At 48.4% G+C, this 22795-nt stretch overlaps 3 protein-coding genes across 3 annotated transcripts; 2 read left to right on the forward strand and 1 right to left on the reverse strand.

Annotated features, from left to right (window-relative positions):
- Positions 1-1090: 1090 nt before the first annotated feature.
- LOC123087922 (coiled-coil domain-containing protein 97) lies at positions 1091-3924 on the forward strand. Its single transcript, XM_044510033.1, has 2 exons — positions 1091-1829; positions 3396-3924. The coding sequence occupies exons 1-2, from the start codon at positions 1161-1163 to the stop codon at positions 3654-3656; spliced, it is 930 nt and encodes a 309-aa protein (XP_044365968.1). The 5' UTR covers positions 1091-1160; the 3' UTR covers positions 3657-3924.
- A 5539-nt stretch (positions 3925-9463) lies between these two features.
- Positions 9464-11273, forward strand: LOC123087923 (acid phosphatase 1). The gene is made up of 3 exons (XM_044510034.1): positions 9464-10085; positions 10186-10395; positions 10930-11273. Exons 1-3 carry the CDS (start codon positions 9661-9663, stop codon positions 11105-11107), a joined length of 813 nt encoding a protein of 270 aa, XP_044365969.1. The 5' UTR covers positions 9464-9660; the 3' UTR covers positions 11108-11273.
- Positions 11274-11463: 190 nt separating this feature from the next.
- Positions 11464-14372, reverse strand: LOC123087924 (LRR receptor-like serine/threonine-protein kinase ER1). Its single transcript, XM_044510035.1, has 2 exons — positions 12194-14372; positions 11464-12120 (listed from the first exon to the last, which is right to left on the reverse strand). Exons 1-2 carry the CDS (start codon positions 14334-14336, stop codon positions 11816-11818), a joined length of 2448 nt encoding a protein of 815 aa, XP_044365970.1. The 5' UTR covers positions 14337-14372; the 3' UTR covers positions 11464-11815.
- Between the last annotated feature and the right edge of the window lie 8423 nt (positions 14373-22795).

A 22795-nucleotide genomic window follows, 5' to 3' on the forward strand; every position in this document is an offset into this window, starting at 1 on the left:
TCCTCTTGTACATGCCAAGGCAAGCTTTCCCATGCATGAGACCACTTGTATCAACATTTCCCAACTGGCATGTTGATCACTTGTTGCACCGCCGACCTTGCTCTGCCTCTGCCTTAAAAGAGAGCCTGAGGAAATTTTTAGGACATATATGTATGTAAATATTTGCAGCTGCTAAAGAGGCGATAAACAATAGGATAATCAGGTTGTTAAGGCAAACATAATGACTTCAATTCATTTAGGACCCACGAAAATCAGCTTTAGGCATGATAAATTGAACATTTTTAATGGAAAATTATGTTCATCGTGAATGGCAAGTTTAGTTGGCGAGCATGGCAAACCGGCTTCATTTTCTTTTTGCCGGGAAATTGTTGTGCTTGCAAACTAAAATTGCCATCATCGGGCCAAATATAAATTTCCATGAAAATTTTAGATTTTCTATGCCTAGAAATATGAATTCAGTTTTTTTAGCATTTTTGTTCATTTAACCCTCATCAGATTAAGGACAAAATTTCAAGCCTATCAAATGGTGGGTTTTTTTATGCTAACAAAAACAACCATTGGTTTAAAATGCATTCCCACACGAATATTATTTTATTTGTCAAATTCAGCACGTTTATAATGTACATCGATGTTCTTTCTTTGCGAAGGGGTACATCGATGTTCTAAAGTACTGTATCTTTTTAGAATTATTGACCACTATCAAATATAATGTTCATGTAGTTATTGTTATTATCCTCGCAAAAAATCTTCAAATATTAATTGTTACTTCTTTTGAGAAGAAAACTAATTGTTACTCGACAATGGGTCTAATTGTCATCTTCTTTTTTAAGTTGATCTAAGGGGTTGTTCGGTAATCCTCCCACTCCGTGAAATATCAGGATCTGCGGAGCGCCTCCTTCCCCCCTCCGCGATTTTGAACTGCCGCTCCTCCAGCTCCGGGAGCGGAGTTGTGGAGAGGAGGGAATCCGAACGGGCCTTAAGTGTCACCTTTTGATCTGTTAGCAACGGACACACCACGACGGCCTTACGGCCCATTAGGAAATGAAACCGACCGAACCCACCGCCCCCACAGAAAAGTTCAAAGCCCAACCCACCAATCCGCGCACCGCCAAAGCCCGAACCATCCCTCCCCCTCCGGCGCCGACCCACCGCCGCTCGCCATGGAGCCCGCGGCGATGGACCGCATCGCCGCCCGGCTCTCCGCCGTCGACGACCTCTACTTCCCGACGGCCTTCCTCCGCACCTCGCCGCCGCCGCCGGCGCGCAAGTCTGCGCTCCTCGACCTCCTCTCCCGCGACGCCCCGCTCTTCCTCGAGCGGTACGGCGCCGCGCTGCGCCCGGACGAGCTGGCCCCCTTCGACGTGCTCCGGAACGACTACGAGGTGGGCTGGCACCTCCGCCGCCTTCGCGCCGCCGCCGCCGGGGAGGCCCCGGCCCCCGCGCGCGTGCGCAACCGGCGCCGCGCCTACCTCCACCGCCTGGTGACCCAGGGGGACTACTTCTCCGAGGAGGCGATGCGGGAGCGGGAGCCGTACCTGCACCACGAGTACCTCGGCAGGTTCCAGGACCCCTTCGGGCGCGCCATGGTGCGGCCCGGGGAGAAGTTCTCCGAGACGCTGATGCGGCGGGCCGAGGAGGCCGTCATCGTGGAGAAGATCCGCGGGGAGCAGATCAGGAGAGGGGTTGACCCCAGCGAGTGGGTCGGCGGTCCCGTTGAGCGGCCGATGATGGGGCAAGAGGAAGAGGAGGAGGAGGAGGAAGAGGAAGAAGAGGAAGAAGAAGAAGAGGATGAAGAGAATATCGGCATGGAGGAGAACACCGAGGCTGAGGTTTGCTTGCTGCCAATTAGGCTTACTCTCTCTATGTTCTAGCTTGATTGTGCTTAATTTCTTTGACTGTGCAAGTTTGTGTTATGACTGATACATTGAAGCGATGTAGTTGCGCTTACATCGATTTTGCTTATATAAAACTTGCTGGGACTTGTAGAATATTAATCTTGCTTTGTAGTCTTCTTTGCCTATGGAAAATAGTGATCTACACTATCTGAAGTCTTCAGATGTACTCCCTCTGTAACTTAATGTAAGACGTTTTTGCTGCAAAAGCGCCTTAATTAAGTTACAGAGGTTGTAGAAAAGTAGTTTTTTTACAGGTATGGCTGTATTACATCAAATCCAGTAAATGGTTAGGTAAAAAAAATCAGCTTTTTAATGCAGAGCTGCTTTAGAGTTTCCTTAAGTGTAGTTTGCAGTTGCAGATACCCTGCAATAGCCTCTTGGTTGGTTATGTTTATGCTAGGATACGGTTTCTGTTTACTCATGTTTTTTTGTGTGAACTGCGTTCTTTGTATGGCATTGTGTAACTGCTAGTTTGCTAGTTACGTAGTTCTAACTTCAGATCTATAAGACCCGCTCTAAGAAACTAGGATTAATATGGTTTGTTATTACATAGTTCTAATTCAGATATATCGGACCCACTCTAAGAAAGTAGGATTACTATGGCACCATGTAACTGCTATTACATAGTTCTAACTTCAGATATAGTGCTTTTTGGTGAGCCCTCATTCGCCAAATCTTTGAGTGCACTGCCCGTTGTATGTGACTTTCCAATTTGGAGAATCGAATTGAAGCCCTTTTTTTGCTCAGTCTATCCGGACCATTTTTTGCAATAGGACTGGATTCTCAGATATTCTCTTTAGTATAGGTATCAGCCTTCCCTCAAGTCCTACTCTTCACCCTTTGTAAGATAAGTGGGTCAATAGGGCCAAGATCGGGACTCTGGTCATACGTATCCGCTTTGCCGGCCTCAGAACACCCAAGGAAACTAGGATTAACTTTTTATATGCTGAAACATTTGTAACCGGGGGTTGGTGTAGCCTCCACGGCTGTATGGTCAGATTTAGAAACTCTGTCATTGTTACTCTGCAGTATTTTATTGTCGGCTAGGGCCCTGTGATGAATCTGAAAACAACATATGGACCTCACATTTTGACTGTACATTTAAGCGGTGGGGAAGAAACAAGTTGAAAGTAAAACCAGATCACTGGTAATTTCTCGACTAGAACAGATGCATAACATATTGATCCAACTGTGTCGGTGTCAACTTAACGTAGAGCTGGTGTGCGGAGAAATGACAATGTAGTTCAGTAGGCCAATATGCTAGACTCGGTCAACCTATGGCGTGTGTATCTTTCAGTTACTGTCGCTTTTGGCTGGCACTTGCGGCATTTGCCTTTCCTTATTTGACTGAAGAGAAAAACCAGAATATCTTTCTTCTGAGTATAGATAGATCTATTTTCTATCTCTGTTTCCCTTGCTAAGATACTCTGGTGGAGCAGTAGTTAACTCTGCCGTAGCAGATCATTAGATGTTCACTTTCTTCCTAACCCCTGGTCGCAGGTGGTTGCACACGACGAGGCTAGTGGGTGCCCCAACGAGCCTGCAGGCCCCCCTGCAGGGACTTTCAAGCCAATATTATCCCCCGAGGAGATGGAAGATCAGCTGGAGCAGTTCACCTCGGTGATGCAGGAGAAGTTTCTGTCGGGCCAAGACTCGGAGCACATGGACTACCCCCAGATCGACAACGACGAGATGCTGGACGACCACTGGTCCAGAGAGGCCAACTACGACGCGGAGGACAAGTACTTCAACGAAGATTAGGACGGTCCAAAAACTCGGTAGTCTGCTGCTATTTAAGTTGCATACCCGGTAAGCGGCGTCGGCCATGTTTAATAGACCCTGTAGTGCTGTTTGTTCGCAGCATGTAAATACATGACGCAACCGTGTATGTGTTGGACACAGACACAGAGTTTACACAACCCATGAGGTGTGATGAGCTCTATCTGAGGTATACTAGTATCAGGCAGTAGGCTAATCCGTCTGGTTCTATGTTGCTGCCGTTTATAGAGCTGGTGTTTTTTGACCTTTCTCCCTTTGTTTCTCGGTGGAGTTTGATACTTCTCGGTCTCGCTTTCACTCTTGGTGCTGTTAGTTTCTCCTTGTCAAAATGTAGTTGAAGTGGCATTTGACCTTTTTTTCCCCCTTATTTATTCTTCAGCGGGCGCAGAGCATTCAACACCGTTTAGTCTCTCATCTTGCTTGGGCATGGTGTATTATGACCTCACTGTCCGTGTGCCGGGCCAAGATAAGATATGACCTTTTTGTTGTATCATGACCTTTTTGATGGTTGTTCTGGACCAAGATTATATATATATATATATATATGCCTATAAAAAGATGTTTTCTTTAAGCAGTGTTGATTCATCATTAACAGCCCTATCCACAAAACAGTGTTGGACAGCCACCAACTGACTCCTCATCCTGGTAATAGAAAAACGTAAGGGCAACTCCAACAACGTGGATCACCAAATGGATGGCATCACGGACACGTTTGGACGTGTCCAAGCGGAGCGCCGGCCATTCAACCGGAGTCAGAAAATTGAAGAGGACACTGATTTTCATTGATTTCTTGGAATAATTTTTACATAGCAAAAGGACCTAAAAACAACTAAATCCTACTCTACTCTACTCCTTCCCGTTGGAGGCGGTCCGGCCTTGTCGTCGTGTTGCTCAGGCGTATCGTCATCCTCCACTTCCAGCCCCTTGAAGAACCTGTTGCGCTTCGCCTCGTTACCGCGGACGCTCGCGGCAGATGGTGCGGGCATTGTGCACGACCCGGTTGACATCGATGATCGTCGTGTCCGCCGAAACAATGGCCATGATGGCAGGTTTGGACGTGCGCTCCCCGCCTCTGGTTGGTCCTCCTCCAGGGGCTGAAGGTTGTAGTGTTGCTCTGCCTGTAGCAGTCTGAGCGCAGACACCAGTGGCTTCTCCTCCGCCTCCGCCTTCCTCAACACCATGTTGTAGTGCTGCTCCATCTGCAGCAGGCTAAACCTGGATACTGGCAACACCTCCACCAGAGCGGGCGCTTGCTCCTCCTCCGTCTCCTCCATTGTGATCTCTTCCGGTTTATGACCCTGCAGCATGTAAATATATGGAATCATGTATGATTAGGACGGAACTTACAAACACGAGGGAGGTGTGATGAGCTCTATACAGGGTATACTGGTATTGCATCAGGCTGGTGGGGGCTAATCATCTGTCTCTCTGTTGCTGCCGGTTAGACTGGCCATAGTGGGAGTAACTTCAAGAGTAACATAAGTTTCAACTCAGCAAAATTGCCTATATGGCATCGAGTTAATGAGGGGAGAGGCAAGTTGAGTAACTTAGCTAGTTACTGTCACATCACATATCCGAATACAATATGAGTCGATAACTTAATAAATGAAGATTTGCATGACAACACACTTATGTTACTACTCACTATGAATGTAGTAACATAGCCTAGGATAATGTGTGCGTATGTTACTCTTGAAGTTACTCTCCACTGTGGCTAGAGCCTTCCTTTTTGACCTATCTTTCTCGGTGGAATTTTTTGGCTTGATACCTGGCAGTACTTTTATTGGCTTGCTTTTACTTTTCCTCTTCTATTGCAATCTTACTTTACTTTCTTTCTTCAGAGTCGGCAAGCATCCCACACCGTTTACCGTTGAGTCCCCATCTTATGCTTGGGCATGTTGTGTTATGACCTCACTACCCGTGTGCCAAGACATGACTCTCATTTTTGTATAATAAAGCTTGCTTAAGCATGCTGCATTGCTGCATTATGACCTTTGTGATGGCTGTTCCAGACCATCACATGACTTGTGGCTCCCTATAATGAATGAATTGAATCGGAGCGTGTTGCGCCGCGTTGGTTATCCTTCCAGCAGAAGCCAACAGCTTCACCGAAACAATATCTTTTTGTTAGGCATCGTCTGCTTATTGTCATCAGTCCTATCCACAAACAAAATAGCGTTGTGCAGCTGCCAGTTGAGAGTTGACTCTCCGTCTCTGTAGCTTTCACCGCCTTGTTTGTGTCAGCTTCACTTGGCTTCCAACCATCCGTGGAATAGCTTCACTGATAAAGCTGATTTGCGCACCTGGACCTTCTTCACACGATTGCGCTGAAAATGGCCCGACTCCAGATCTATCTTCATTGCCAAACATGATTCCTAATTGATGTTTGTTTCGGTTTCTGATTTTTTTTCCCTAGGAGAATCTGCTGCCTAAAGGCGAAACAAACAGGGTGTAGTTTTTTTTTTTTTTTTGAAACGAGTCAAAAGATTTGTCATTTCATTGATTAAGAAGAAGAGAGGTGCTCTGTTAATTAAAGGAAAACCGAGCGAAAACCTAGATTACAAACCACACACAGACGACCTGGCCACAAACAAGATCACGGCACACAGCCACTGACACAGCCGGCTTGTCGACACCGATCGGGACCGTCATCGGCATCATCATCCCATCTGATCAGACGACTTCGACTTCACCTCGGACAAGCACAGCCTTACCAATCATCGAGGGGATGCACCGAGCAACAAAGCAACGCCAAACGGTCGACCGAAGCGTCGAGGACATGGTAGCTCCGATTTTACTGAAGAGCTTCACGAGAGAAAGTTGGAAGCCTTGCATCAACCTAGTCCAACGCAACCTACGGAGAGCACCACCCGCTGAAAACCCCCCTCATGGAGTCATCGTTGCCGCAGTGGCCCAGCCGCCCGCAACTCCAACTTCTTTGTCACGGCAAGAAACCAACATAGGCACCGCCATTCACGCACTGGACCGTCGACATCAGAAGGACAAGCCGCGACCTGGCTCCGCTCGCCACCATCATCGATGCCACACCAGTCGCAACGCCACACCAACCTCCCACACTGCCAGTCAGGCACCTGCCAACCGCGATGTCGTGCACGTCCAACCTATCAGAAGCACAAAAAGACCAAGATCTCGAAGACGGCGTCCCCAAGAGGGAAAACGACGCTGAAGCCGACGCCACCGCCTGATCCAACAAGGATCTCGACTTTCGCCCAAAGATCTTGAAACGAGAGTGGAGAGATCACCACACTCCTTGACGACGCCTTCAAGAAAGATAGCAACATCCACGGGTGCCACCGCAGCCGGCCGGAAGGACCGGCCAAGCTTTTGACCGGAGCGGCAAAACCTCCACACCCACGCAGGCGACCAACGTCAACCGGCACCTCCGCTGACCCGTGAGAAAAATAGAAGGCCGAGTACTAGTACCAAAAAAGGAAGAGAAATAATAATCCTGGCTTACGATCTTAATAAACTGTAAAAAACATTCAATTCATTGTTTGTCTTGTGTTTTTGTGTTGTCCAAATCCTGGCTCAGCCCCTCAAAAAAAAAAATCTTGACTCAGTCCCTATTTGTGAGCGTGTGGGTTGTGTTCTTTAATTAAGAAAAATAATAATAAGTGTTTCGTTCGTAAATAAATAATAAGTGCTTCCTTGGTTTAGATTACTACTATTTTAGTAATCTAGACGCTCTTAGAGCATCTACAGCCGGGCGCCCAAACCGGCCTCAAACGCCCGGGCCGCCCGCCCGGCCACGATTTTTTTGACCGAGAGGAAAGCCTTAAACGTGCGGGCTGACCGACATTCCTCATATCCAACCCAAATATTGGACGGATATGGGGTGGCCCGGCGCATCCGCCTAACAAGGCCGTCCCACCACCAACCCCACGAATGTCCCACAAAAAACCCCATCCGACTCATCGCTTCGAAACCCTAGCTCACTCACTCTTCTCTCTCGCTCTGTCCTCTCATCTCCCCGTAGTGATTCTGATCGAATCCGGCGCAATGTCGAGTTCCGGCAGTCGCTCCGACTCCGAGCTGGATCCGGACTATGAGCTTGCCCTTCGCATCGCCTTGGAGCGATCCAATGTGGAGACTGGGGGCATCTCCGGATCTGCAGCCTCGCCGTTGTCGCAGCTCGGACGCCGACGCTGGCCCCTCCCGTCCCGGGCGCAGCTCCGACAGGCGGCCTGCGCAATCTGCGCCTCCCCAACGTCAGTCCCTGCCCCAGCCGGCTGTTGCTCCCCCTCGCAGGCAGTAGTGGGTACTTCTGCCCTCCCCGCTGGCACGGACTCGCACGCTGGAATCAGAGGTGCGCGGCGCCCGCCGCGAGTGGCAGCGAGAAAGGGAGAGGAAGGAGGCGGAGCAGTCTGTGCGCCGCCGCCGCCGCGGGATGCAGGCGGAGCCTAACAAGGACGTGTGGCTCCTTGAATGGGCCTACCGCCGGTCGGTTATGACCGCGTAGATGGACGCGCGGCCGCTCCGCCGAAAGAACGTCAAGGCGCTCTGGATTGCCATTGAGTAGTTTGAGCGTGAGGCGACTCGGCTCGCGAAGCTAAAGCGTAAATGGGCTCGTCATCCTCTCCGACTCCGATGATCCGCCACCAGCCGCCGACGCTTATAGCTGCGCCGGTGACCGAAAGGGAAAAAGGATGGAAGCAGTGGCGAGTCCACTAGGTGGGCTTCATCAGGCTTAAGCCTACCCTCCGCAAATCATATTTCAGCCAACCATACCACAAAATAATTACAGTTTTGCTAGAACTCATCTAGATGAGATATAATTTGGTCTCATTCACCTTTTATAGCCATTGTATGTGATGCTATAAGATGCGTATGTGCTGACGTGGGTTGTATTTGTTCTTGTTTTCAAAGTGAATGAGACCAAATTATATCTCATCTAGATGAGTTCTAAGTACTCCCAAATAATTATATCTAGGTGCTTTACAAGCAAGAATCACAATGCAATTGCTAATTAGGCTTAGGAACTTGATGTTTTGAGCCTACCCTTTACTGTCATCCTAGATTCGCCACTGGATGGAAGTGGTGAATCTCTGCCGTCTCCGTCTTCAGTTCCTAATTTTTAGTAATGTAGTTTAAATTTTTCTATGGTTTTATGTGAACTTTGACGATCTTTTGGACATCCGTCGGTGATCTTTTGGTGATCAGAATGTGCATTGCCCTGTCCGATTTCATGTTTGTGTGATTATCTATTATTATTTTTTATCTACGTTGCATGCTAGTATGGATATGAGGGACCGAATATGAGATACACGGATATGGGCGACAGTATTTGAAAGTTGCCCGGTCAATGCGGGTGTTTGAGGTGCCGGATTTGTCAAGTCCCGATTGTTAGATGCTCTTGCATTTTTAGTGAATAATCTATAAACCAAATAACGCGGTCGCACTCTTTCCTTTTGGAACAAAAAAAGATGACGCGGTTGCATCAAGCGATGGCTTTTTCGTGGACGGTCACGTAAGACACAAGATTTTGCTCATCATTTATTTAATGGGGATCACGCTTTTGCGCACGCCAGGGCTGCGCCGCGCCGAGCCGCCGACCAGAGAGACCACCAGAGCGCGCCAGCACCGATAACCCAATCCGCGAGCGGCACGTCACCCTCCAGACCGCCAGTGGCCCCGCCCCTAAGCAACCAACCGCGAGCACGGACGAATCCTCCCCCCGCAGATTCGAATCCCTCGCCCCGCTCCCCTTTCCTTCCTTCACCAAAACCAAAACCAAACGCCTCCGCCCACCCTATTTAACAACCCGTCGCCGCCCCCGACCACTTCGCCCCGCACGCTTTTCCCCTTTCCCTTTCCCCTCGCCGCCCAATCCGCCGGAGCCAGCCGAGCGCGCCGGCCACATCCAGCCCCTGAAGCCCAACCCCCCCGCCTGTTCCTCGCCCCGCGCGTGCAGCCCCGACCCTGCCCACCGGCCCCGGCCCCCGCGAGCGCGCGCGCGCCGGTGGACATGGCGCCCCGCGGCGCCCTGTTTCTGCTCGCGCTCCTCGCCGTCGCCGTCGCCGTCGCGGTGGAGGCGCACGACGCGTCGGCCGAGGAGCCGCCGCGCCCGCTGGTCATCCAGCTGCCCACGGAGCGGGCCGAGGATGTGGAGCTGCGGTGCGCGAGCTGGAGGACGGCGGGGGAGGCCAACAACCTGGCGCCGTGGGCGGCCGTGCCGGAGGACTGCGTGCCGCACGTGCGCGCATACCTCACCGGCCCCGCCTACCGCTCCGACCTCGACCTCGTCGCAAGGGAGGCCTCCGCCTACGCCCGCGCCACAGCCGCCGCCGCCGCCGCCACCGGCACAAACCAAGCCACCGCCGGCGCCTGGGTCTTCGACATCGACGAGACGCTGCTCTCCAACCTCCCCTACTACGCGCAGCACGGATACGGGTGGGCGACCCACGCATATTACATCCCGAGATTGCGGGCCGGGAAGCTCGATTCGACAACTGAGATTGATACATGTTCGATTTTGGAAACGGCTATGCAGGCTGGAGCTGTTCGACCACCGGGAGTTCGACCGGTGGGTGGAGACGGGGGAGGCGCCGGCGATCCCCTCCAGCCTCCGCCTCTACAGGGAGGTGCGCGACCTGGGATTCAAGACCTTCCTGCTCACCGGCCGCAGCGAGGCCCACCAGGCCGTCACCGTCGACAACCTCAGGAGACAGGGCTTCCACGACTGGGACAAGCTCATACTCAGGTAGTACCCACCCACACCTTCACCCTCCCTCTTCTGCTGTTTATACCATTGCACATCACTTTCACCCTGCCTTGGTGGGGATTTTTTTACGCAGTTCATTCAGCTATGCCTGTTGTCCTCTTCCAAATATTGAAGTGGTTTGTGTGTGCCCTATATAATCACTGGCTGAGACATCAATTAGAATGCCCAAATTGCCAAATGCAGCAGTCTTTGTCACAAAAATACATAAAAATTCAGTGCTGCAGGAATGCCCCTGCATATAGGCAGTAGTTCATTAGTATGTTGGACTGAACACTCTGTTCTAGGTCTGCGTTTCAGATATGAATTTAGTTAGTACTGAAAACAAGGGAGAAATAATATTGTTTTAGTTAGTGCTGAATTTCACAGCCAATAATCTCGTTTTATCATCCCAATTTGGTCAATTGAGCGATCCGGCATCCAATTGTTTCCAGAGCACCGTAGTGTTTTGCCATCTAGTGTTCCTCATTTCTGCATAATGGGATTCTGAAACCTGCCTTCTTCGATGATGTCCAGGGCAGCAGCCGACCGGGAGAAAACGGCGACGGACTACAAGTCGGAGAAGAGGAAGGAGATGGAGGCGGAGGGGTACAAGATCCTGGGCAACTCGGGCGACCAGTGGAGCGACCTGCTGGGCTACTCCATGAGCGCCCGCTCCTTCAAGCTCCCCAACCCAATGTACTACATCCCCTGACGAAACAGAGCAAACATGATCGGTGGGCATAGTGTGAAGAATGCAGTGTTTATTTGTCTGTTGCATTCGTCACGCCGCCCGATTGATTGAACCGTGTGTGTACTGACTGACTGAGTGTGCAAAGCAAAATTGAGAATGAATTGAGATGGAAGAATTAATTTGCGAATGAGTGTGCATACATTGGGCTTGTGAATGTTGACTTCATGGACACATTGTACCAGATAATCTCTTTTGCTCATACTCTACCAAAGCCTAGCCTCCAAAAGTGGTTTACATCTTCAGATCTTCTTACATTGTTGCAAGTAAGGAACCAGCTAAGAAGAAAAAAACTGCAGTGCTGCTCTGCGCACCTCTTTTTTGAAGATTTATATTGTGTCAGCAGGATCTCGCATCTACAGCACTTGTGTAGGATCTCTGAGGTTTATAGGAAGACTGCATCATCAGATACTCTGTTTAGGCATTGACCTTAAACTGAACCTCAAAGTAAACAGGATCAACAGCCACACAACACGCTGATATTGCACATTCAGAAAAAAAAACATATGCAGAATCTTCTCTTGCTCGTAATAAAAACTACTGTGTGTGTCGCCACCCTTCCAATTTCACTGGACAAATTATATCTAGTAAGAATAACACCGCGGCGTGTCTCCGAACCTTTTGGCGACCTTCTGGTTCAGATGGCTTACGAGCTGCATCGTGTAGTGTTTTTCAGCGTTGCAGGACCTGCAGAACCTGCTTCATGGACGGCCTTGACGATGGATCCGTGCCCGTGCAAATTAGCCCTAGCTGGAGCACCAGTTGTACCTCGCGTAGGTAGGCTGGATCACTTATGTCTGCGTCGATCACATTTGTCAAATGGAAGCCCTCATCCTTAAATTGCCTCCACGTCCATTGCGCCAAATTCTCGTACCCGCCGCCACCATTCGCACGCCTCCCTGTTGTCAGCTCCAGGAGAACCACCCCAAAGCTGTACACATCAACTTTCTCATTCATTTTTCTCGAGCTTCCAAACTCTAGAGAAGGAAAGGTCACTTGTCAGTCATATTACCGAGTTCAAAATAACCAAAGTTAGTACCAAGTTCTTGCCTGGAGCTATGTATCCAAAGGACCCAACCACTGCCGAGACTAACTCTGGCTCACCGGCTTTAAGCAGTGCACGAGCTAGGCCAAAGTCCGCAATCTTTGCTTTGAACTGAGGATCCAGCAGGATGTTGCTGGATTTCACATCGCGGTGTGCTATAGGGGGAGAGCAACCGTCATGCATGTAACACAGTCCTCTTGCGGCATCGATTGCTATTGACATCCTTGTCGGCCAGTTCAACAACCGTCCAGTTGTACTAGTAGGGTCATCTTTGTGATGCAGCCATTCATACAAGCTACCGTTTTCCATGTATTCGTATATGAGGAGCTTTGATTCGGAGCTGGATATGTAGCCACACAACTTCACGATATTGGTGTGTCGGATGGATCCAAGAATCTCAATTTCAGCTTGAAACTGCTTTTCCAGCATATCATGTTCCCGTCTGCCACTGGTCCATATTTGCTTGACAGCTATAACCTCACGGTTTGTGTTGTCAAGGCAGATCTTATACACATTTCCTGAGCCACCGCTGCCAACAAGGTTTGCATCAATGAGGTTGCAATGGATGTCCTCAATGTCATAATCAATAGCTTGGAAGGCTGTCAGCTTCCACAGTGGAGATGGGGCATCATCCTTTTCCATTGAGAAAAATGCCTTGATCTTAGTTAAACCAATCAGCCCTGTGCATATGAGAATGGCTGAACCAGAGACCAGGAGAATTATTACAAACATCTTCAAGTGCAATCTGGTGCACGTAGGAAAGTTTCCAAAGTGGTTGGAGGAACATAAGCCGGGATTGGAAAGAAAGCTCCATTCAAATTTTCTCAACTCGAAAGAAGATGGAATCTTGCCAGTCAGTTGGTTACTAGAGAAATCGAGGAAGATGGAGGTTAATTGTAACTGTGTAACGTTTTCTGGTAGTGGGCCGGATAGAAGATTGTCGTTCAATAAAAGTTGGGACAGATACTTAAGCTTACAGAAATCATCCAGTATGCGACCGGATATATAGTTATTGTGTAGAGCGAGGCGATTCAGATTCTGCATTCTCCAAATCACAGTAGGTATTGTCCCATTAAGTGTGTTAGAAGACAAATCTAAGGTTTTAAGTGGGGACAGATTCATGAGCTCATGGGGATCATCTGGTATGCAACCAGATAGAGAGTTCCTGTGTAGATTTAGGAACTCTAGATTCTGCATGCTCCAAATCTCAGTCGGTATTGTCCCATTCAGTGTGTTAGAAGACAAATCTAAGGTTTTAAGTTGGGACAGATTCATGAGCTCATGGGGATCATCTAGTATGCAACCAGATAGAGAGTTCCTCTGTAGATCAAGGAACTCTAGATTCTGCATGCTCCAAATCCCAGTCGGTATTGTCCCATTCAATGTGTTAGAAGACAAATCTAAGGTTGTAAGTCGGGTTAGCTTGGTTATAGTGTCTGGAATTTCACCAACTATATTCATAGAACTCATTGACAATTCTCCTAGGTTTGTCAAATTTCCTAGCTGTGGGTCGATTCTGTGTGAATCAAAGGGATTGAAAGATAGTTTCAGAACTTCTAAGGATGAAAGCTGGTAGATTGAACTTGGAATACTACCGGATAAACTATTCGATTCAAGGTTAAGGTAGGTAATCGATTTTGACAGTAAATGGATATTTAATGGAAGACTACCAACAAAAGAATTGTAAGAGAGGTCCAGTTGTTCAAGGCTTGAGCAACTGAAAAGAACCACAGGGAAAGAACCTGGAATGTTGTTGTGTGAAAGGTCAATGTCTGTAAGGTTCTTGAACGAGCAAATTTCTGAAGGAATTGACTTGGCAAGCTTGTAGCCTCCGACTGAAATTCCTGTAACAAAGCCATCAAAATTACAAATGACTCCATCCCAATTACACTGATCTGCGTACATGATGGAGCTCCACTTGATTTTCGTCTGTTTGCCCCAGTATTTCTCAAGGCTTAGAAGTGCTGCCTTTTCAGCCTTCCTGCTCATAGATTCACAATTGTACCCGAGGAGCGAGCAAATGAGGAGGAGTAGAGATAGCTTGTGGAGGATGGTGCTGTGAACACTCTGAGAATTTGCCATGACACTCATCCTGAGCTTGCGGAGGATGATATGATGAACAAGGTGGGGACTAGCCATGCCACCCATCTCGGGCTTATGGGGGATGTGTATGATGAAAAAAATGGGAACTACATGTGGTGGAGCTGAAAGAAGACCCGCAGTCCAGGTCTACTGTACACAAGTCAACTTATGGTTCCTGTAATTTCCAAAAAAGAAGAAGTTAGGTTTCCTGTCAATTCGCCATTCAATGCCTTCTCTGACCAGTGGCCATTCTACGTAGAATAGTTGCTTTTGGCTACTTCTTGGATTTCTTGAGATCTTGAAGGGTCCAACAATCATTGTCTTATTTAAAGTGAAGAACTGTGACGAGTTGTTAATAATTTTTGGGAAGGAAGCTTTTGTGCCATGGGCATACAAAAGAATCTTATGTATGATTTACTGCCTAATAATCTTCCATCTCTTCAAACATATGTTAGCATCTCAGATTTCTCTTGCCCTTAATTTGATTTAACTTCGTATAATTGTGAAGGTCTTCAAGATCAACAGATAGGTGAACAACTTGGCGCGCAAACAAGCACAGGGAGATAATCAGTTGAGGTTAACTTTCATTTCTGCTAGTCTTATTTGAACCATTTAGCTACGTGAGACAACTTGTGGAGAAACGCGGTGTTCATTTATTTCGTGCATATTCACGCTGGCCTGGTTGACCGTGTACTGACTGTGCGAAACAAAATTGAAAATGATATTGAGATGGAAGAATTTATACTGTACAAATGATTCACTAACTTCATGTAGCATAATTTATACTGTACCAAGTGTCATCATCAGATTCCTTGGGTGGGGTTCAGAGACTGCATCGTCAGATTTTGAATAGACGCTTCTCCTTGTTCCACAGGCAACAGTCTTTGAAGGGCAACATCGCCACCCGCATCCATAATTTGGGAACCGGATGGAAACTCCAGTGTGCAAGCTTACCTTCAACCAAAAGTCATGTCCATATGCTTAACAAGTTAGTGGTCAGACTGTAATCTGAATCTCAAAGTAAACAGGATCAGCAAACACAATTGCACGGGCATGAGTCAGTAAAGAGCAAATGAATCCTACAAGCATAGGGCATCATTTGTGCTTGCTAAAACATAAATGATCCCTGATATCGCATCCACCAGCAGTATTGATATCCAGGAAGTTCTTCAGGGGCGCCATCAACACGCTAGTATGGTCAAGCAACAACTGGCGTGGGCTCAGGCACACCGCACACATGAAGCACATTGACGATCACCTCCTGAGTTTTCAGCGGGGGAGAAAGCATATCTGAAGCTACAATCATATGCGCACTCATCGGTGGTCAGGTGACCATTTCCTAAGTTTTTCTTCGACAGTATACCATTCTGGAGAAGATTGTGTTGGATGAATGGCAACTAGTATTTCCTGAGGGCCAAAGGCCATTACATGTACATGTGTGTCAAAGTGCAGAAAACCCCTTATACAATGGAAATATACCGAAAAGGGGGACTATACACATCTAACACCCCCCCTCAAACTCATGATGGATCAACAACACTGAGTTTGGAGAGGAAAAAGCCGTGCTGCGCACGAGTCTGTGCCTTGGTGAAAAAGTCCGCCAACTGTAACTCAGAGGGCACATAGTGAAGAGCAAGAGTCTGATCCTGCACAGCAGCACGCACAAAGTGGGCATCCACACCGATGTGCTTGGTGAGCTCATGCTTCACCGGGTCACGCGCAATGCTGATAGCACCAGTACTGTCTAACAGTAAGGGAGTCGAGGTAGTAGCAGACACACCAAAATCCTCAAGTAACCACCATAACCAGATCACCTCAGCCGTCAACATCGCCATGGCTCGCAACTCAGCCTCTGTACTCGAGTGAGAAACTGTAGTCTGTTTCTTTGTCTTCCAGGCAATAAGAGAGCCACCAAGAAAGACACAATAAGCAGACAGCGAGCGTCGATCAGAAGGATCACTAGCCCAAGTAGCATCAGAGTAGGCCTGAAGCTCAGGAGAGCTGAAGCGGGGAAAGAAAAGACGTTGAGAGATCGTGCCACGAAGATATCGTAGAACACGGAGGAGATGACTATAGTGGACAGAGGTGGGGGCTGAAACAAACTGACTCGGGATGTGGACAGGATAGGAGATGTCAGGACGCGTAACAGCAAGATAGACAAGACTGCCAACAAGATGATGATAGCGAGTGGGATTAGGAAGAGGGTCACCATCGGTGGCACGAAGCTGAACGTTGAGCTCCATAGGAGTCACAACCGTGCACTCATCACCGAGAGCAGCGCGAGCAAGAAGATCCTGAATATATTTTTCTTGGGAGATGTAGAAGCCATCAGAGGTCGAGGAGATCTCAATCCCAAGAAAGTAGCAGAGTGGACCAAGATCAGTCATGAGAAACTGGTCGCGAAGGCGAGCCTTAACAAAGGCAATGTAATCAGTGTCGTCACCAGTGATGATCATGTCATCAACATAGAGAAGGAGAAGTGTCCAATCACGAGGAGACGTGTGAACAAACAACGCGGGATCATGGTCACTGGGCAAGAAACCAGCGGCGGTCACCACAGATGCGAAGCGCTCGAACCAGGCGCGATGGGCCTGTTTGAGACCATAGAGGGAGCGGCGAAGTCTATAGACCATACCATCGGGAGCATAGTACACCTGTGGTGGCTGCATATAAACCTCCTCACGCAACTCGCCATTGAGAAAAGCGTTCTGGACATCAAGTTGAGAGATAGACCACTGACGAACAGAAGCCACAGCAAGAAGAGTGCGGACAGTGGTCATGTGGGCCATAGGAGCGAATGTCTCATCATAATCGCGCCCCTGCTCCTGCTGAAAGCCACGGGCCACAAGACGAGCTTTGTAGCGCTCAAGAGAACCATCAGAGCGAGTCTTAAGCTTGTAGACCCACTTGCAGGTGATGGGACGGACACCTAAAGGGAGGGGAACCAGATCCCATGTGCCAGAGCGCTCAAGAGTAGCAAGCTCCTCGGCCATCGCAAGCTGCCATTCAGGCTGAGTCATGGCAGTGCGATAGGAAGTGGGCTCAGTCAAAGCAGAGAGACCGTACCGATCAGGGGAGTAGCAATCAGGTGGAGGGCGAGGCCGAGCATGGAGGTTATGAACTGGGGGAGGTGTGAGAGGAGGTGCACCAGAGGTGGAGGGATCGTCAGAGGAGACATCCTCAGTACGAATCGTCGAGTATAGTGGAGAGGAAACGGTGAGAGAGGGCGATGGACTGGAGAGGATGGGGGAGATGTGGAGGAGGAGGATGGAGAAGACGAGGCCGGTGGTGAATGAGAGGGAATGAGAGGTGCCGGAGGAAGAGGTGACACATGAGGAACATAGCAGGGTGTATCGGGGAGGAGAAGGAACGAAAGGTCGTCCATAGAGAAACTCGAGGAAGAAGAACGTGGGTAGTAAGAACGAGACTCGTCAAAGGTCACATCATGTGAGATGCGCAAGCGACGACCCACAGGATCCCAACATCAATAGCCCTTGTGCTCATCACTGTAGCCAAGGAAACACACACTCAACCGACTGAGCAGTCAGTTCGGTGCATTCTCGGGGGGCAAGAAGAACATAGCAGGCGCATCCAAACATACGAAGAGCAGAGTAGTTAGGAGAGCGACCAGTGAGACACTCCATAGGGATGCCACCCTGCAGAGCAGTCGATGGCTGAATGTTAATGAGATAGGTGGACGGAAACAGCCTCAGCCCAAAAGTGGGGTGGAAGGGAAGCCGCAATCATCAGTGCACGAGCCGTCTCAAGCAAATGACGATGCTTTCGCTCGGCAATGCCATTCTGAGCATGAGCACCAGGACAGGAGAACTGGGCAAGAGTACCCTGTTCCGCGAGAAAACCACGCAACAGCTGAGAGATATACTCTCCAGCGGAGTCAGCACGAAAAGTACGAATGGGCGTGGCAAACTGGGTGTGAACCATGGCAGCAAAACGTTTGTATATAGAAAGAACCTCGCTACGAGATTTCATGAAGTAGAGCCAAGTGTAGTGAGAGAAATCATCAATAAACAAAACATAGTAGCGATGACCACCTTTTGAATCAAAGGGAGCAGGACCCCAGACATCAGAATGAACTAAGTCAAAAGGACGCTGAGATACAGACTCACTAGTAGGATAAGGTAACTGAGTCTGTTTGCCAAGTCTGCAACCATTACAATGTAAGGAGACATCTCCAGATACAGACCCTAAGAGGCCTTGACGAACTAAGGAAGACAAGCAAGAGCCACAGATGTGACCAAGTCGATGATGCCACTGCTGGAAGGACGCAGACGAAGAGGCAGCAAGAGCATGAGAGCTGGCAGAAGTGGTGGCAGCGGAAGGAACACAAAGCGAGTCAACCTCCGAAAGGCCCTCTGACTCACGGCACCGGGGGCCAGCACCAACCAAAGCCTTGGTGCGACGATCCAGAATGGGGCAAGAGTCGGTATCAAGAATGACACGACAACCAGAATGAGTAAGTTGGGCAGGGGAAAAAAGGTTCATGGTAAGGCGAGGAACATGTGAAACACTCGGAACAAAAAAAGAAGGAGTGGAAAGAATACCACGACTAGCAACAGGAAGAGATGTGCCATCGGCAGTAAGAACATTAACAGGAGAATCAAGAGGTTGGAGAGAAGACAACACGGAAGAATCAGAAGACATATGAAAGGAGGCTCCAGAGTCCAGAACCCACGAAGATGTACCTGACTGTGTGGATGCCTGTGATGGTGAGGAGGAGGATGCAGTCACAGCAGCAGCAGAGCCAGTCAACGAGGAGCCTGAGGAAGCAAGAAGACGCTTGAGGCGAACAATGTCCTGGTCAGTGAGTGAAGGAGTCGAGGAAGACACAGGAGGCCCGCTGGAGCACCTCTGGTCTCGCTTCTTCTAGCGACAATCAGGCTCTGGGTGACCTGGCCGGGAGCAGTAACCACAGGCTGTGTCACGGTGCGACGTGCCCTTCTCAGCATTTAGCGGCGGAGCAGTGAGGCGAGCAGACGACATCGGTGCCCGGACAGCCAATACTGACGGAACCAGAAGCAAGCCAGCAGAGCGAAGATGAGTCTCCACGGCACGAAGCTCGGCAAGTATCTGTGAGATAGGAACACGACCACGAGCAAGCAAGTGAGCACGGCGAGGCTCAAACTCAGAGCAGAGACGAGATAAGAACTCGTGGGCCCTCTGAAACTCCAAGTCAGACCTCGTAGCCTATCAACAACGACAAGTGCCACAAACAGCTGTCCGCAGTGAGTCAAGCTGACGCCAGATGGCAGAGCACTATGAATAGAACTCATCAATAGACGAGTCACCCTGCTGAAGAGCATGCTCCTGACGCACCACAGAGAGGTATAGAGCATCGCCAGATGGCTGATAGCGCTGCCAAAGATAGGACCACATAGCTGCAACAGTGTCGAGGCCCATGAACTCCGAAGCAAACTGAGGTAGGACACTCACAGTAAGAACAGCAGCAGCTCGAGCATCATCATTGCACCACTGAATGTAAGCAGACAGATCATCCCGGTAGACAGAAAGAGCATCAGAATATGCGGATACCTGCTGATCATAAGCATCAACTACATCATCAGCAAGAGCCTTGGCTACATCCCAATCAGCCTGAGAAGCATCAGCAGCAAGCACCGGCGGTACCGGTGGAACAGGGGCCACCGGAGCAACAGGGCTGGGCGGACATGGAACCTCGCCAGAGATAACGCCCCACAGAAGAAAACCCCGCATATGGATGTTGGGGAACGTAGTAATTTAAAAAATTTCCTACGCACATGCATAGCAACGACAGGGGAGAGTGTAATCTAGATACCCTTGTAGACCGAAAGCGGAAGCGTTAGAACAACGCGGTTGATGTAGTCGTACGTCTTCACGGCCCGACCGATCAAGCACCGAAAATACGGCACCTCCGAGTTCTAGCACACGTTCAGCTCGATGACGTCCCTCGAACTCCGATCCAGCCGAGTGTCGAGGGAGAGTTCCGTCAGCACGACGGCGTGGTGACGATCTTGATGTTCTACCGTCGCAGGGCTTCGCCTAAGCACTGCTACAATATTATCGAGGAGGACTATGGTGGAGGGGGGCACTGGACACGGCTAATAGATCTTAAGGATCAATTGTTGTTGTGTCTTTGGGGTGCCCCCTGCCCCCATATATATAGGAGCAAGGGGGGAGGTGGCCGGCCTATGGAGGAGGCGCACCAAGGGGGGAGTCCTACTCCCATCGGGAGTAGGACTTCTCATTTCCTTGTTGGAGAAGGAAAGAGGAGGAGTAGGACTCCTCATTTCCTTGTTGGAGAAGGAAAGAGGAGGAGAGGGAGAAGGAAAAGTGGGCTGCGCCCCTTGTCCAATTCGGACCAGAGGGGGGGCGCAGGCCTCCTTCCTTTTGGCCTCTCTCCTCTATTCCCGTATGGCCCAATAAGGCCCATATACTCCCCGGCGAATTCCCGTAACTCTCCGGTACTCCGAAAAATACCCGAATCACTCGGAACCTTTCCGAAGTTCGAATATAGTCGTCCAATATATCGATCTTTACGTCTCGACCATTTCGAGACTCCTCGTCATGTCCCCGATCTCATCCAGGACTCCGAACTCCTTCGGTACATCAAAACTCATAAACTCATAATATAACTGTCATCGAAACCTTAAGCGTGCGGACCCTACGGGTTCGAGAACAATGTAGACAAGACCTAGAACTATTCTCGGTCAATAACCAATAGCGGAACCTGGATGCCCATATTGGCTCCTACATATTCTACGAAGATCTTTATCGGTCAAACCGCATAACAACATACGTTGTTCCCTTTGTCATCGGTATGTTACTTGCCCGAGATTCGATCGTCGGTATCCAATACCTAGTTCAATCTCGTTACTGGCAAGTCTCTTTACTCGTTACGTAATGCATCATTCCGTAACTAACTCATTAGTTACATTGCTTGCAAGGCTTATAGTGATGTGCATTACCGAGAGGGCCCAGAGATACCTCTCCGACAATCGGAGTGACAAAACCTAATCTCGAAATACGCCAACCCAACATGTACCTTTGGAGACACCTGTAGTACTCCTTTATAATCACCCAGTTGCGTTGTGACGTTTGGTAGCACCCAAAGTGTTCCTCCAGTAAACGGGAGTTGCATAATCTCATAGTTACAGGAACATGTATAAGTCATGAAGAAAGCAACAACAACATACTAAACGATCAAGTGCTAAGCTAACGGAATGGGTCAAGTCAATCACATCATTCTCCTAATGATGTGATCCCGTTAATCAAATGACAACTCTTTTGTCCATGGTTAGGAAACATAACCATCTTTGATAAACGAGCTAGTCAAGTAGAGGCATACTAGTGACACTATGTTTGTCTATGTATTCACACATGTATTATGTTTCCGGTTAATACAATTCTAGCATGAATAATAAACATTTATCATGATAAGGAAATAAATAATAACTTTATTATTGCCTCTAGGGCATATTTCCTTCAGTCTCCCACTTGCACTAGAGTCAATAATCTAGTTCACATCATCATGTGATTTAACACCAATATTCACATCTATATGTGATTAATACCCATAGTTCACATCGTCATGTGATCAACACCCAAAAGGTTTACTAGAGTCAATAATCTAGTTCACATCGCTATGTGATTAACACCCAAAGAGTACTAAGGTATGATCATGTTTTGCTCGTGAGAGAAGTTTAGTCAACGGGTCTGTCATATTACAGAGTCGTATGTATTTTGCAAATATTCTATGTCTACAATGCTTTGCACGGAGCTACTCTAGCTAATTGCTCCCACTTTCAATATGTATCCAGATTGCGACTTAGAGTCATCTGGATCAGTGTAAAAAGTTTGCACCGATGTAACTTTTACGACGAGCTCTTTTATCACCTCCATAATCGAGAAACATCTCCTTAGTCCTCACTAAGGATATTCTTGACCGCTGTCCAGTGATCTACTATTAGATCAAAATTGTATTCCTTTGCCAAACTCAGAGCAAGGAATACAATAAGTCTGGTTCATAGCATAGCATACTTTATATAACCTATGACTGAGGAATACGGAATGACTTTTCATTCTCTTTCTATTTTCTGCCATGGTCGGGTCTTGAGTCTTACTTAATTCCACACCTTTGCAACACAGGCAAGAACTCTTTCTTTGACTGTTCCATTTTGAACTATTTCAAAATCTTGACAAGGTATGTACTTATTGAAAAAAAAACTTATCAAGCGTCTTGATCTATCTCAATAGATCTTGATGCTTAATATGTAAGCAGCTTAACTGAGGTCTTTCTTTGAAAAACTCATTTCAAACACTCCTTTATGCTTTGCAGAATAATTTTACATTATTTCCGATCAACAATATGTCATTCACATATACTTATCAGAAATGTTGTAGTGCTCCCACTCACTTTCTTGTAAAAACAGGCCTTTCCAAAAGTCTATAAAACCATATGCTTTGATCAACACATCAAAGCGTATATTCCAACTCCGAGATGCTTGCACCAGTCCATTGATGGATCGCTG

The sequence above is a fragment of the Triticum aestivum genome, chromosome 4A, assembly GCF_018294505.1.
Source record: "Triticum aestivum cultivar Chinese Spring chromosome 4A, IWGSC CS RefSeq v2.1, whole genome shotgun sequence".
Taxonomy (NCBI): domain Eukaryota; kingdom Viridiplantae; phylum Streptophyta; class Magnoliopsida; order Poales; family Poaceae; genus Triticum; species Triticum aestivum.